At 37.0% G+C, this 16,684-nt stretch overlaps 1 protein-coding gene across 3 annotated transcripts in view; it reads left to right on the forward strand.

Moving 5' to 3' along the window:
* The window catches only part of tmem67 (transmembrane protein 67), a 57,531-nt gene extending 41,485 nt beyond the window's left edge, over positions 1-16,046 (forward strand). For all 3 annotated transcript variants that reach the window (XM_036558715.1, XM_036558718.1, XM_036558716.1), the window contains 12 exons: positions 493-591; positions 1,408-1,494; positions 2,762-2,861; positions 3,217-3,356; positions 4,894-5,034; positions 7,073-7,150; positions 8,992-9,108; positions 9,216-9,332; positions 12,589-12,693; positions 12,793-12,895; positions 13,105-13,247; positions 15,652-16,046. In XM_036558715.1, coding sequence (XP_036414608.1) covers positions 493-591; positions 1,408-1,494; positions 2,762-2,861; positions 3,217-3,356; positions 4,894-5,034; positions 7,073-7,150; positions 8,992-9,108; positions 9,216-9,332; positions 12,589-12,693; positions 12,793-12,895; positions 13,105-13,247; positions 15,652-15,732 — 1,311 coding nt within the window. In that variant the 3' untranslated portion in view covers positions 15,733-16,046. The remainder of the gene's footprint in view (positions 1-492; positions 592-1,407; positions 1,495-2,761; positions 2,862-3,216; positions 3,357-4,893; positions 5,035-7,072; positions 7,151-8,991; positions 9,109-9,215; positions 9,333-12,588; positions 12,694-12,792; positions 12,896-13,104; positions 13,248-15,651) is intronic.
* The last annotated feature ends 638 nt before the right edge of the window (positions 16,047-16,684 follow it).

The raw sequence follows: 16,684 nt of genomic DNA on the forward strand, positions 1-16,684 counted from the left end.
CCTTTCACATTCTGTCAACATTATGTTATCAATTAAAATTTAGAAAATCGATTTTTGACATTTGTGAAACGATTCAGAATTGTCCACATCCGCATCGCGATGCATCTAAGAATCGACCCCCCCTCCCACCCCTAGGTCTTTCAATATTAACTTGTACAGCATATCTAATTTTCTTGGGGTCCTTGGTTCATGGGGCCCTAGGCAGCTGCATACATTTGGCTAGTGCAATTTTCATTGTGTAAATTGATTTACGTTAGCTTTTGTTACTTGTTAGCTCCAATGGCCTTGTAGCTTTGGTGAAAAAACTAAAGAAGCAAACTTTGGACACTGAACATGTTTTGGCTGATTGACTGTATTCGGGGCAACTTTTAACTATTGCTTAAATGTTTCCTTTGCATTTTGACATACCACAGTATATAGTTGGAATATATCATACGGCAGTAATTAGAATGCACTTTACTTTTTATTCAGACTTTTCTTCTTTTTTTCCAGACCATTCTGAAGTTCTTGCTGATCTATGCTGGAGATTTGGCAAACGTTTTCTTCATCATCACTGTGGGAACAGGACTCTACTGGCTCATCTTCTACAAGGTCAGTATTTTGCAGGTGTTTCCTAAACCCTCTAAACACTAAGAGTGAGTTTCTACAATAGAAAAAGACAAAACTAAAAGATTAATTGCCAAAATCAATCACCTTTACTGCCCGGTCAGAAGCATCTATACTTTATGCTTTTGCTCATTTAAGACACTCAAGGTCAATATTAGACACATGAGTAAGCAGTGTTCCTTGTAGGACTTGCAGTATTCAGTATTTCATTAAAAAGGCTTTGGGAGTGGTGTTAAAAAAATGTGGAACAATGGATGGAATATGATAGGGTAACTCCTAACTGCCTATTATTCAACGTTTCTGCATAAGGTTCGATGCATGGTTTTAGCTCTTTCTCCTTTCTCTGGAATGGAGCATTTCACGTTAAACCATTCTGATTGACTTTCTTTTCATCTTAGTGATTGAATTATGCAAAAATTTTTAATTGTCAGAATCTTTGGTACCTGTGGTAAAGATGAACAAAAAATGCTATGTTTGAAAACATGATACATCATACAGTGATGTAACATTTTTTGAAGAAAACATAAAAACAAGCTTTCTTAAAAATATATACTGAATGTAATATAGCTTATAGTGCAAATCAAATGTATTTTAGTCTCTTTCCTTTCCTCTGGATTTTGTCCAGACAATGAAGACAAGTCTGTTTCAGTAGTTTAATCTTAATGATCATTTTTTGTGTTCTCCATCCAGGTCTTGTCTCTGTGGTCACACTTCACATTCATGTTTTTATGTGATAGAATAAGTAGGCTATGAGAACTGTCACCCAGAGTTTAACCATATGTATGTGTATCTGTTTTGCAGGCTCAGCAGTTTGCGTCTGTGTTGTTGCCGTTACCATCTCAAGAGGAACGCTTTGTGACGTACGTTGGCTGTGCTTTTGCACTTAAGGTAATTCATAAATGGCAACATAAAAGACGGAAGAGTGCATGTTAGTTTTACCAGCTCTTCATACTGTCCTTACATGAAGCGCTACTCAAATGAAAATTACATATTATACACCACAAAAACAGAAAACTTGTGGAATTAATGTTTCAAATCTACATTGACAGTTATAAACATATCTTTAATTAAGACTAAGGGCCACATTTAATAAAAGAGGCATTAATTTCTGAACGAATATACTGACTTTTTTTATAGCTTGTAAGGGAGGCTAATTTTACAAGTTTCTCTCTAGGACTTTTATGCAAATGAACACAACCTTTGTAATTAACATATGATGGGCGCAATATAACCATGTGTTTGACTTTGCATTTATTAGTGCAGTATGTGCATTGTTTGGGACACTGCCAAAAAGTTGTGATTCTAATTATTTTACACTATATGGCCAAAAGTATGTGGACATGCTTCCTAATTATTGAACTCAGTGTGTTTCAGCCACACTCATTGCTAACAGGTATATAATATTAAGCACACAGCCATGCACTTTCCATAGACAAACAATGGCAGTAGAATGGACCGTACTAAAGAGCTCAATGACTTTAACACTGGCACTGACATAGTATGCCACCTTTTCTACAAGACAGTTCAAATTTTTGTCCTGCTAGAGCTGCACCAGTCAACTGTGAGTGCTATTATTGTAAAATGGAAGCGTCTAGGAGCAACAACAGCTCTGCCACACCAAATGTACGTAGACCATGCAAACTCACAGAGTGGAGCCACAGAGTGCTGTAGCGCATAGCATGTACAAATTGCCAAAATCACCAATATGCTGTTGTACTACATATAATATTTATTGTGAAAACACTACAAATATTGAATTAACAAAGTTAGCACAGTTACTTAATTCACAGCCTTTATAGTCCAAAAGCTGCAATTTTTCCCTTCTTTTGTTGGAATGACTGTGTCTGGTCAGCGGCATGTATTGGTCAATAGTAAGACTGCTGGATAAATCATATTTTCATTGTTATTGCAGTATGAGGGTTTAAGCACATTCAGTGAAAAAAGAATATTTGTGGTCACGCACTGATGTTGGACGAGAAGATCTGGCCCACAATCAAATTTTGTATTTTTTGCTATTTGTTTAGTTACCTGTTTTCACAGAAAAAAATATCAGTATCTGTATTTGCTGCACACCCAGTCAGAGACACTATTCTAATTTATTGCGTCTTGTATTTTCTTCGGCTTTATTACACATGCACTTTTCCATGCTCTGCAGGCGGTGCATTTCCTTCATAAGCTTTTGGTGCAGTTGTCAGTGGATATATTCTTTATAGACTGGGAGAGACCTCGAAGCAAGACCAGTAAATGTGTGGAAGGTAATTAATGTCTTCAGTATTATCTTTCCTTCAATGATGTTCCAAGTTATGCCACAGTATCTTTACTCTTTTAACCCCTTATACCCTGAGGACCTGTATATGAAGTTATATTTCAGTTCATTACTTTTATAGCTACTTAAGTATTAGTTTTGCAGTAATTACTGATTTGTCGTAGTTACCGAAGGACATGTATTAGGATTAGTAGCTTAATAATAAGTGTAATTCAGGGGTTAATTATGCCATATTGATTGTTACAGTGTTTCTAATCTTATTTTTTCTGCCATATTTATTGTTCATGTACTCAGCTGTATTTGAATTACTCAGCACTGTTGGGGATGTTATTGTGTGATTTCAGGCTCTGGCGAGGGAAAGCCCCCAGCAGCCCCTGTCAGCATCTGGAGGACATACTTTGTGGCGAATGAGTGGAACGAGATCCAGACCATCCGAAAGATCAGCCCCACCTTCCAGATCATCGCCGTTCTCTTCTTCCTGGAGGTAAGAATCAAGTTGGGGGCAGAGCTTCTGCAGGGTATCTCTGTGGGGGATTGTTTTCATAAAAAGTGTGAAGAAATTATGTAAAAGCTATAAATGATGCAAATATTAATATAAATGATACCTTAAATGGCTGTAAATTTAAACAAGCACATTGTGTTTTGTTTGTTTTATGGGATTTTTGAATTTTGATCAACAAATTTTGACAAGCAAAAATCAACTCATGCCTCTTTGGATTTGAGGTTTAAATAAGAGATACGAGTAGGTCTTTTCTTTTAATTTTTTGTTAGATTTGGCTAAAGGTAGATTTGTGAAGAGATGGGAAAATGCATATTTTCTGAAAAATGGCTAGATGTTGTTGCAGGCTTCTACACTGTAAAAGTCATTTGCACAATGAGTGTTAATGTTAAAAAAGATAAGTCTGTAAAAAAGATAAGTCTGTAAAAAAATAAGTCAACACAGAAGCCTACAGAAAATGACTTTAATGCCTTTCTGTGCTAAAGCTAATATATAGATAACATTTTAGTGGCCTCATCTACTGAAATGAAAAGTTTGTTTTGCATACACATGCACTGCTTTGTAAATTTAGCTTTTGTGTAGCCTTAAAGGGCTTTCCAACCTAACACTAGTAAATATGTTATTTGTCATGTTATTCTTTAGTATTCTTTAACATAGCTCTTTATCCTTCAGCCTCATCGATTAGACAGAATTCACGTTTTTATGGTGTTTCCATGTTTTCGATCATCAGTGTTCTCTTACTACAGTACACAACGTGGTATGCAAATACTACAAACATGAGGAATCCCTCTGGTGTCAACCAATCCTGACTGCTAGCCTAATTGCTAATAAATACGACCAAGCTAGTTATAGTGTAACACTTATCTGAGTTTTCAAACAAAATTGCAAACAGAACAGCGATTCTGTCTTTATTCAGCACAAAACAGACTGGAAACAATTTTTTACCCTTTTCAGCCAGAGAAAAGAAGCCAAACTGAAGTAAAGTAGAACTTTCATTTTTAGCTTGTTGCCCTTCTTATCTGACAAGTCATTTTTGTCATTTGAGTAATCCATTCTCTGAAGACCATTTCCACAGTTACATGGTAGCAATAAGATATTTGATTTCTTATCAATCACCAGCTAGCTGAAAAAAAATCCACCACAAAGCAGCTATATTTTTTCAAAAGTTCCTTCCACCTTCAAGATACACCATCAGATGGGGGGTTACTTAGTCTTTAAACTGGAAAATCTCACACTAGAGCCTACTGACGATGTAGAATGCATGTTTACAACAGATAGGCCTATAGCGGTGCTTACATTTTTCATTTTAGCCAGAGTATCTTTTGATTGAGAGCATTAAAATATCTCTTAGTAAAAGGTCTTAAAAAAGCATTCAGTTTAATCCGCTGATACCTGCACCCAGATACTCTGTACTGGACCTTTATGTGCTGTAACTTATTTCTGTCCTAGATGTGTGTCTGTTTGCAACTTTGTACTCTTTACACTGGTGAGATGAAGTGTGTGTATATGTGTGTCTGTGCAGGTGGTGGGTTTCTCCAGCCTGGCTTTGAGAGACAACTCTTCAGAGCTTCTGCGCTCTGCTGAGGCGTACACACCTGCCTATAGCCGCATACTGCGCTATGGTCTTGCCTCTGCTATGTGGCTCTGCATCAGCTTCATACAGGTACACCATACATCTACTACAAACTACTCCAAGTCTGCTTCATAAAACTTTCATATTGCTGCTGTCGGAGGAAAACCTTGTATCTCCAAAATGATAACTTTACAGGAGAAGGAAAAAAAACTACTTTACTTTTAATGTAAGTCAATGGAACCACACTTTTTTCAAAGTGATTTTGGGTCGTTTCTTTTACTCTATTCATCATGAAATTTACATACAATGTAAAAGACAACATGCGTTTTCAAATTATGTCAAAAACTGAAAAACGTCAAAAATGGAGATGCAAGGTTTTCTTCTGACAACAACGATATGATGTGGAAACAAGCAAAGATTTACCAGTACCTCATTTACATGAAGTACGCCCAAATTCATGCAGACGTTTTGGTGGGGAGCCAATAAAATGACAGCATTCAGCAGTTTGTGAGGCAATGACTCCGCTCATAGGCGGAGTTTATTGACCAGACTTTATTATGACAATTAAAAAGAATAAAATGTTAAATACACAAAGATTTAAGTGTAGTGTGTTTATTTTCCTAAAATAACATATTTAAATGCTGTATTGTTGCAGTGTGTGAGATGCTCCTGCGCTAGCTGTGTTTTGTATTTTGTATTTCTTAGGCAGTGTCAGTAGTGTTAAAAAAAAAAGCACAGTGTAATTTGTCTGCACATGGAATAGTGGAAGCATTTGTTTATTACAACGTGCATGTAAGATAAGTACATCCCCTTGTTGATGACATGTACCTCCAGGTTTTGATGATATTCATAAAAGTTTTGGCTACTTATCTGTAAATCAGTGCTAACAGTATATCAATTCAGGCTGTTAAACTATTATGCTCAAATTTACACACACTCCTACTAGACATGACATGCCACAGGTGAAACTAATGAATAGCCATCTGTTTTTCAGCTGTCAGCTGAAATTTGCATGCACTCGTATTACGATTAGATTTAACCCTAACTTACATGAATAAGAGCCAATGAAACACTATAGAATTTCTCTACATCCCCCTACACACACATCCTGAGAGAGAATTATATAGATTCTGGATTTCTAGAAAAAGTCACATTTTAGACTACTTTATATCATGTTAAGTAATTATTAATATGTAATTTAAAAGATCTGAATGGTTTTGGTAATACCACAGAATGTCAAAGAATCAATAAGGAGATCTGGCGACAGTTGCAGAACTGTCGGATTTATGTGGACTGATGCAAATTCATGTGATCTAAATATAAATTCTTGTGATTAGAATATGTTCCAGACAGTAGCACCAGACTGGAAAATAACACAGTTGTCACTAAACTTCCTTAGTCAAGCACCTTTTGAAGGTCAGCTTGCCCTGGCTATTTCCTGTTTTTGTCAAGTAATATGAGAAGTACGAGGTCAGATTGGGGGTGTTAGGCATCTGCTGTCCATTAATGTCATGAAAGTTCTGTCAAATCATGACAAAACATGACCAGTTAATAGTCAGAGTTTGTTTTCTTTTGGTCTTTGAAGCCAAAAGTATTGTCAAAGTATTAAGATGTGATCTTGTAACGAGATAGCTATGTCTGGGGACAACATGTTAAACTTTTGCTGGATTGCCCCTCTAAAACCCGCCCCCAAATCCTCCAATCTGAGCTCTTTTTTTCCCCCCAATTTTCTCCCCAATGTAGTCATATCCAGTTCCACCCACTAGTTAGGACCCCCCCAATTACACAATACTACCAACGCTAGGAGGGCGAAAGCTAACACTGGTTTTCCCTGAGACCTGTGAAGCGCCACCGTATCTTTCGTCATTGTTTCCAGTTCTGTTTTTTCAGTTAACAGACGCCTGCGCTGACTAGCATTGTGCTGAGTGATGGGGGGAGAAGAGGGACCATCCTACCCACCCAAAGAGAGAGAATTGTTACCTGGCAAGCCTAAAATCAAAGATGCGACCCATCACTCAACGGCACTCAAACCTTTGTGCAATAAAAATTGTGTAATAGATATATGTATTACTAAGGCTGAAATCATTAATATCTGTCTAACAACTTATACTGTGTTTCTGTTCTGTAGCTGATATTCTCAGTGTTCCATGAGCGTTTTGTTGAAGACAAGATCCGCCAGTTTGTGGACCTGTGCTCCATCAGCAATGTGAGTCTATGGAGCAGCTGTGCTCACTGTGTGAGTGTGTGTGTGTGTGTGTGTGTGTGTGTGTTTTTTTCATACAATTTCTTGCATATAGTATGGCTCCTGTCCAGGTTACTTTTCCCCTGGCGTGCAGACTGCAGGTCACCTAGCAACGCAGTCTTGCCTAGAAAGTCTAATGAAAAGGCACAGATTTAAGAACAACATTTGTAGACGAATGGACTTATTTGCAATTATAAGCAACGCAGTTGGTTTCCTGGTACGTTAAATCTTCAACGAGAGACTATCAAACACTAAAAAGTTGCGAGGTCAGCTTCTCTTTTGAATTTTCCTGGTCCACCTTAAAGGGTGAAAAAAAAAGGAAAGCGGCTGTAGCTAAAGCTTAAAGCAGAGCAAAGTAAATCTGCGTTTTCGTTTATATTTTTTAGCCTATACTAGGACAATATCTAGCACATACTGAGACATATTGGACATTAAATGTTGTGACTCCCAAGGTGGTCTGATTTTTGTTGAAAGGACAAAATGGCTCTTCTTAACATTTGGGTTGTCGACTCCTGACCTAACCTAGCTTTTAATGCAGAGGGTGCCGGTCAGATTTCTCGCTCACCCAGTTGTGTTTTTGTTATGCGCACATCACAGACTGTCCGGGCGCTGCACCTCCGAACTTCCAAGTTCCGTCTTTTACGTTCCGTCAACATTACGTTATAAATTAAATATTTAGAAAATCGATTTTTGACATTTGTGAAACGATTCAGAAGCGCCCACGTCCGCTTCGCGATGCATCTAAGAATCGATTTTTCCCCCCACCCCTTCCCCGCTTATACTATAAGTATGTGGACACCTGACCATCACATCTGTATGAGCTTGTTGGACATCCCATTCCAAAACCATGGGCATTAACATGGAGTCCTATGACAGTGCGACGTTTATTAAAGCCACTGAGCTCTTCAGTACGACCCATTCTACTGCCAGTATTTGTCTGTGGAGATTGCATGGGTTTGTGCTTCCCTGTTAGAAAGGACTGTGGCTGAAACACCTGAACTCCACATACTTTTGGCTATATACTGTGTTATTATTACATATAGGCACTTACATATATGTAATATAAAGGGGACATGCATATATGCAGGTGGGGCATATTGACTTCTCTATGTAATATATGTGGATCATTCTACTGAACTGGTTCAGAGTTGAAAACACACTTTAACTAACATGGGATTTAAAATAAAATGTTTTGCTTTGAGTGACCCTATACATTAACTTTGTTTATTTTATTAAGGTTAGTTATTAAACATTCTGTTTTGTTACTACCTAAAAAATCATACCACTACTGAAACTTTACCAAATGTTTCAGTAGTGACAATTTTAGCCAGTACATGACCAGCAAACCGAGTTTTGAACAGTTGTACACACAATTATAGTATTTTTCATTAAACACAGAAAGATTTACTTAATGTCAAAATGTGGCAATGAGAGACATGGATGAAGTCTTACTTTCTGCTCTATGATGCAGTGGTGTGGCTAAAATAAGGCTCCACCTATGGACCTAAACTCTTTGTGTTTCAGCAGTTGAAAACGTGGGTCATCATTTCTTGAATTTTTTTTTATTTAAAAATTCAACTCATGATAAATCTAAATCTTTCAACTTCACTTTAAAAGAAATAAAAAAAAAGATCTTGTTAAAAAAAGTTTTCACATGTTAATTTAGGGGTTAGGGTAAGTTTTACTGTGAGACTGCAGACTCCCAACTAATTTGGGAGAATTTGCAGTTTAGTTCCTACAGTAAGCTGTCCTCTCTAGCTTTGTCAGCTTGTTTCAGTTACCATGTTTGTGTATGTGTATTTTAGATATCAGTGCTGCTGCTTTCTCACCGATGTTTTGGCTACTACATCCACGGGCGTTCCGTTCACGGCCATGCCGACACAAACATGGAGGAGATGAACTCTAACCTGAAAAGAGAGGCGGTGAGGTGCTGCTCATGACTCACAATGCTGCAGATTTTGTTTGTGTGCGGTGCCAACATGCTCTCCATGTGTGTTTGTGTGCATGTGTGTTTGGGTTTTTTCCACAGGAGAATCTGTGTGGGCAGAGAGGATTGTTGCCAAATTCTGATGTTCAGACATTTCAGATTTCTATAACTAGCCGCCTGAGGGTGCAGTACGATCACATCCTGGAGCCGCTCAGTAGAGTAAGCGCACTTTCAAACTACTTTTGTTTATTCACTTCTTCAGAATGTTCGTTAGATATATAAAGCACTGCTTTTGACAGTGATTGTTCACACTTGTCAAAACCAAACTTAAGAAAAGGTTTGATTGGTCCAGACAAGTTAGGTGTAAAAGTGGCTTAAGGTTCACTGTTGGTGGGAACACATTTTTACCATGGTTCACACCAAACGAGAGAATTCAGTATTAGAGAATGCTTTTCTCTTTTTCTAGCAGCACACCAGCACTGTACTGTCTGCATAATCTGCCTGTTGTAACATCTGAGTCCTTGACGCTCATCATTCTTGTAGCATGAGCTGCTGCTAATAAAGGTAGACGAGAAATAAAATAATAGCAAAGATATGCATTTGATTTTGGCAGGGGTGTGAAGAGTACTAAAAATTCCTACTCAAGTACAAGTACTGTTACTGCAGTGATAATTTACTCAAGTACAAGTAAAAGTATTAGTAAATAAATTACTCAAGTAAGAATAAATGAGTAGTTAATTAAAAAACTACTTAAGTACTGAGTTTTTCGCATTTCCGCTGTCACAACCTGAGCATATTTCTGAGCTGACTCAGCTACATCATTGGAAATAATCTGTACAGAAAAACACTAAAGCTAAATTCTGAGAGCTGAGACTGATCACAGTCTCACACCTTTCTGTGAACTGTGTAAGGAACAAAGTTTAAACTGCATGCATTTCATGGTTAGATGATTATATAAGACATTCTAGTTTATCTGTTTCCAATAAAGTATTTTAGAATCCCTGAAAGGCTGTGCAGAGGTTGTTACTGTTTAATTAAGTTCATTTAAGAGAAAAAAAATATGAGTAGATTTCCTAATTAATTATATAATTTTAGTGAGAGTCATGCTGCCCATCAGCTCCCTGGACTCTAGCTTACGTTAATAGGTGTGAACCTCTACAGACAGTAAACACATTCACAGCCTTCAAACTGTATATTTTCACTGATATCTGTTCTACCATTAAAATCAGCAGCAACATCTTTGCTTTGATTATTTACTGTAATATATTTCACTGGTAATCATGCTGATCACCTCATACAGAATCAGAGATTATTACTGCATTTCACAGTTAAACAGCTACACAGCCTCTCACAGTTAAGATTAACATCAAGGGGGGGGGGGCAGAGAGAGGAACAGAGAGAGAGAGAGGAACAGAGAGAGAGAGAGAGAGAGAGTGGGGAGGTGGGGAGGGATCAGATCAGGCCAGTCAACGACAGCGTGACACAATCACTGTCCAGAGTGAATCTGTATTAGACTTGATTACCTGTATAAACGGGTAAACTGTAGGCTGTGGGCGACACCTGTTAACTAAAGTAGCTGACAGACACTTGTAATAAAATATATGCAATAGATTTCTATATATATATATATATATATATATATATATATATATATTTCTATACAGGTTTTTTGAAAATACAGATACAGAATACAGATGACCGTTTGGATGCGGTCTATTCCTTGTGTGTGCTGGTTCATTTCTCCTCTGCCCTCCTCCACTAAACTGGACATCTCTGTAGTGTTTTTCCTGCCGGAGCTGCTGTTTTTTCATTGGTGAATCTTTTAAATTTATCCGTTCTTTAATCATTCTTACTGGTTTCTGAGCTGATACGCTCATAATTTATTTTTACTCTGTAATGTTATGAAAATTAAACTAGCGAAGTAAATGTATTTCATTGAAAATTAACTCAAGTAAGAGTAAAAGTACTATGATTTAATTTTACTCTCATAAAGTACCGTAACAGGGAAAACTGTACTCAGTTACAGTAACGAGAGTAAATGTAATTTGTTACTTACACCTCTGGATTTTGGCAAATGGATTGTGGAACCTTTTTGGCCAACCACTGATTGATTTAAATTCAGATGTGCAAACCAATCATAAAGAAGCTGATATCAAGTCAGGTTTATTATTATGTCTTTGACTGTACACATACATTGTGATGTGCAAGCATCTCTATTTTCTGTTTTTCTCCTTTTGTGTTGGCAAATGTGAGGGTAACAAAGCACATGCCTGCAGAATTTCGGTCCAGTAAACACTGACTTTAACAAAAAATATCACAAAAAAACAACACTGATGCAGACTTTAACAAACAGGTGTGAAAACAACCTTAGATCGCCTGGTTTTATTTTGTATGCCACAAACCCCACACCATGTTCAGTCTGTGTATTCAAAACATTCTCTTAAACACAAAAATGCAAGTTTGGCGATGCTGTACCCAACACTGCAGTCAGCATGCTATAATTAAAGGGTTGTGGTAATGATCCTAGCTCTAACCCCTACAATTCCCTTCTGTACTTGCCCTCTGTTTGAGCTCTTTTTTTCCCCCAATTTTCCCTCAATTTGACTTGAAGGAGAAAGTCTATAAAAACAGTAGTGCCATACTCCAAGATGCACCAGTTTTTCCTAAAACCCAATGACCTCATCAACTACATAACAGATAGTCTTATGCAAAGTTTGAATGCCCTCGGTCAAAAGTATGTTTTGTTGATTTTGCAAGTGAAAATGAGTTAAAACATCCACTAAAGGGAACAGTCTTACTTTTCTGCATGTTTTAGTACTTAATTTCTATTTATTTGCGGAGTTTGACACATTTTGTTTTGTTTTTTGTTTGTTTTGTTTTTTTACGTATTTTCATTTAGATGATCAACATGACATGTAATTTAACCAGGGTTGCCAAAACATTTTGTACATATTTACATGCTTTCAGCTAACATTACACAGCCATGTGTGTTGCTTGTACACGATGATTGAAATTGCTTTCTGAAATGATTATTAAAGCAATTAAAAGGAAGCGCCAGCTAACATTAACAAAAGTTAGCTGATCCTACCCTGATAGTAGAGCAGTAAACGCTAGCTAACATTAACTAAAATTAGCTTAGCCTACTCTGATAGTAGAGCAGTAAACGCAAGCTAACATTAACTAAAATTAGCTTAGGCTACTCTGATAGTAGAGCAAATCAGTAGCTGGCTAACTTTTACCCGTCAACCCATTCACTGTTCACTACATAGAGTTTGCTGTATAGTCAACTGAATGGAGAATGATGATGAAACAGCTGAAAGATTTAACGTTGAGAATTTGAACAGCACTACAACATGGCTGATATTATGCAGTGCTCCATACCAGTAATAGGGAACAATTTTGAATGCAACTTTCAAATTGGAATTACATTGGTGTAAATAAATAGATTACTGACACCTCCGTCTTGTCCACACAGAGAAACGGGCCTTCGCGATTGGTCGATGCCTCAGCCAATCCGTTTGAGCAGAGCACAAAAGCATATCACACCATGAACCGCTTCCTTGGCTCTGTTATCGATCATGTGAGTTCAGTTTATGATGATTTTTTGAACTGCATAAATGTAAACGGTACATATGCCACTGCATTTGGGGTGGTTCTTCTGTTATTTCTATTTTGTTAGGCTCATCGTGAGATGGATTATATTGTGAAAGACAAGTTGCTGTTTGAGAGACTCATTGGAATGGAGTTTATTGAACCCATGGACAAAAGCATCTTTTATAATGGTAAACTCAATGATATACATTGTATATAATGACTTATATATCTATATATATAAGTAATTTGCTTTTATTCCAAACTCTAAACTTTTGAATGCTAGCGCTTTTGTAATTTGTGTTTGGAATGCTTTAATCATTAGAAAATGCTTGGTTTTGTACTTTGTTGCTTGTTGAAGTCAGTCACTGTGGACATGTCATATGTTTATCTCCATCAGATGACTCTTACTCTTTTGCTGATGTGCTGTTTTATGGGAACGAGTCGACACTTTTAATCTTTGACACTCTGTTCTTCTGTGTGGTGGACCTGGGCAGCCAGAACTTTGTACTGGCAGCTGTACTCACGTATCTACAGCAGCTGGTCAGTATCTGTGTGTGTGTGTATGTGTGTGTGTGCACAGGTGCTCGTGTGCCTTCAGATTTTGTCTATGAATGACTCACAGTAGAATGTTCACATCAACTAATACAACCCTATTTCCAAGAAAGTTGAGGCGCTGTGCAAAATGTAAACAAAAATAGAATGCAATGATGTGCTAATATAAACCCTATATTAAATTTAAAATAATACAAAGACAACATATCAAATGTTGAAACTGAGAAATGTTATTGTTTATTGAAAAAATTATGCCCATTTTAAATTTGATGCCAACAACACATTCCAAAAAAGTTGTGACAGAGGCAACAAAAGACTGGTAAAGTTGTGTAATACTAAAAATACATGTATTGTAAAATCTCACAACTAATTAGGTTCATTGGCAACATATCAGTAACAAGATTGGGTATAAAAAGAGCATCCCAGAGAGGCTGAGTCTTTCAGAAGTAAAGATGGGGAGAGGTTCACCACTCTGTGGGAGATTGTGCAGGCAACAATTCAAGAATAACATTTCTCAACATAAAATAGCAAAGAACTTGGAGATTTCATGATCTAATGTACACAATATCATTAAAAGATTCAGAGAATCTGGAGAAATCTCTATATGCAAGGGACAAGGTTGACAGCAAATACTGGCAGGCTATGATCTTTAGGCCCTCAGGCGGCACTGCATTAAAAACACACAAAATTCTGTAGTGAACATCACTACACGGGATCAGGAACACTTCTGAAATCATTTTCTGTGAACATAGTTCATCACTGCATCCACAAATACAAGTTAAAACTACCATGCAAAGAAGAAACCATATATAAACAGGTTTCAGAAACGCTGCCGCCTTCTCTGGGCCTGCGCTCTTTTAAGAAGGACTGAGACGAAGTGGAAAAGTGTCTTGTGGTCCTACAAATCTAAAATTCTTTTTGGACATTATGGGCGATGCGTCCCCAGGACTAAAGAGGAGAAAGACCATCCAGCTTGTTATCAGCGCACAGTTCAAAAGCCAGCATCTGTGATGGTGTGGTTGTGCATTAGTGCACAAGGCTTTAACGACCTGCACATCTGTGAAGGCAGTATTAATGCTGAATGATATGATATATACAGTCAGAGCAGTCGGGTCTGGAGGTTAGGGAACCAGCCTTGTGATCGGAAGTGCCCTTGAGCAAGGCATCTAACCCCCGACTGCTCCCCAGGCACTGCAGATAGGGCTGCCCACCGCTCCGGGCAAGTGTGCTCACTGCCCCCTAGTGTGTGTGTGTATGTGTGCTCAATAGTGTGTATGTGGTGTTTCACTGCACGGATGGGTCAAATGCGGAGGTGAAATTTCCCCGTTGTGGGACTAATAAGGGTCACTTAACTAACTTAACTATACAGGTTATGGATGTGGTAAAAATGACTGTCACAATTTTTTTAAATGTGTTGCTGGCATCAAATTCAAAATGTGCATATATTTTTCAAAAATGAATACAATTTCTCAATGTCAATATTTGATATGTTGTCTTAGTACTATTTTCAATTAAATATTTAAATTAAATAAATAGGGTTTAAATGATTTGCACATTATTGCATTCTGTGTTTATTTACATTTTATACAGCATCCCAATTTTTGGAAACGGGGTTGTGTACAAATCACTGAGAAAGGGAAACTATTTTTTGTACAGTTTTCTTAAATGTCAATAATCATGATAAGTCAGGTGAAAAATCTGATTTACACCGTTTTCCCTTTTATCCCAAATGTATGTAAATATATGAGTGTGTGGTGGAAATTTTCAGACTCTGTCATACAGCTTTACGTATTAAGCCTTGCACACATATGCTCAAAGTTTAAGTTGGGCTTCATGTTAAAGTTTTAAATGCAAAACCAACATTATACTGATGAAGGTATGATAAAATTCACTTACATCCTCAGAAGACATGTCCTTCACAAGGTTTTGACCGAGTTCTCTTTGAGTACTCTTTTGACGCGCTTGCAATAATCAGATTCATCCGCTCAGGGAAGGAGTCTGAATCAAACCAACGTTACAAAATGTTCTTCCAGTTGCGTGCAATTGCACATTTCCACCACAGAGGTCTCGAAATCCCCAAATCTTATGTAGTGTAGCTTTTAGTATTGCTTCAAGGTGTTTGTTACTTTATCAATAACAGCATCTTATACAATATCAGAAACCACATAAACACATCTATATGAGAAAACTTAACAATTCAACATGATTTATATGATTGATAGCTCCAGTGTAAAACTAAAGTAGCAAACTTTAGACACGAAACCTGTCTTGCCTGATCAAATACATATGAGCGTCCATGGAGAATTGTATGCATTTGATTTTTTGGCAAACTGTTGTCTTTCTCAGCCTGACCTTGTTTTGATGTGATTGCTTTGTTTGTGCATTCTCTCAGATCTTCAGGCTGATTCGAAATGGTTTGGGACGCAGGAACCTGGCCATAAAAACTCTGGTTGACAAAAGATTCCTCATCTAGTTTCTGGATTTAAATTTTTCTGCTCCATATTGTCTTAATGCAGTTTTCACTGTGATGTCTATATTGCTAATTTTGATTGTCAAAGCTAGTTTTTTGAAGCCTGTTTTTACATGATTTGGTACTATTTGCTTTGTTTTTCTTTCTGTAAATACTGTAGTTCAGTATTTTTGCGCAGAACATGAGATTAAGTATTTTTGTACATTTCAATTTCTACATTGACTGATTTGTATAAATGTTATACTGTTTAGAGGTGTGAAAACATTTTTGATCTATGAATTTTGAGACTTGGCCTAGATAATTTTGATCTTACTCTTTTTTCAGTTTTTGAATGTGTATATTGTGTATATGGAAAAACAATGCCAAATACAAAGTTTGTGTTTAAACTAGGGTCAACATCCTGCACTGAAGTATCCTTTTGGGAATTCCCTCATTTTTACCCTGATTTCTTGACTCTGACTCGACTACTGCAAAGGCTTGGTCTTGACTCATACTTCCCTAACAATCTTGACCACAACACTACTAATCGATGTCTGCCCTACACAATGTGTAAAAAAAGACTGGAGAGAAATAAAATAAACTAAAATGCATGAAAAATGCATTTGTAGCACAAATTAGATGCTATGCAAACAAATGAAAAAGTGAAAAGTTACAACACTCAGAATATTAAGCTTTTAAGGGTAACAGTGAAGCAGTTACTCTGACAATCAATATAAAGGGTAAACATAAAGTAAAAAATTACTTTATTTACAAAGAGTTTAACAAAAAGATCAACAAAACCATCCTATATCTCTAAAATAATGACTTCACAGGAGAAGGAAAAAGACATGCTCAACTTTTAATGATAGTTAATGTAACAAGGTTCTATTACAAGTAACTAAGTACTAACCATACCTACTATCAACGTCCTCACATTATTTTTTTACTTTTTGACTCAGATCACATGCCTGTCCTT

Source organism: Colossoma macropomum, unplaced genomic scaffold (assembly GCF_904425465.1).
Source record: "Colossoma macropomum unplaced genomic scaffold, Colossoma_macropomum, whole genome shotgun sequence".
Lineage (NCBI taxonomy): Eukaryota > Metazoa > Chordata > Actinopteri > Characiformes > Serrasalmidae > Colossoma > Colossoma macropomum.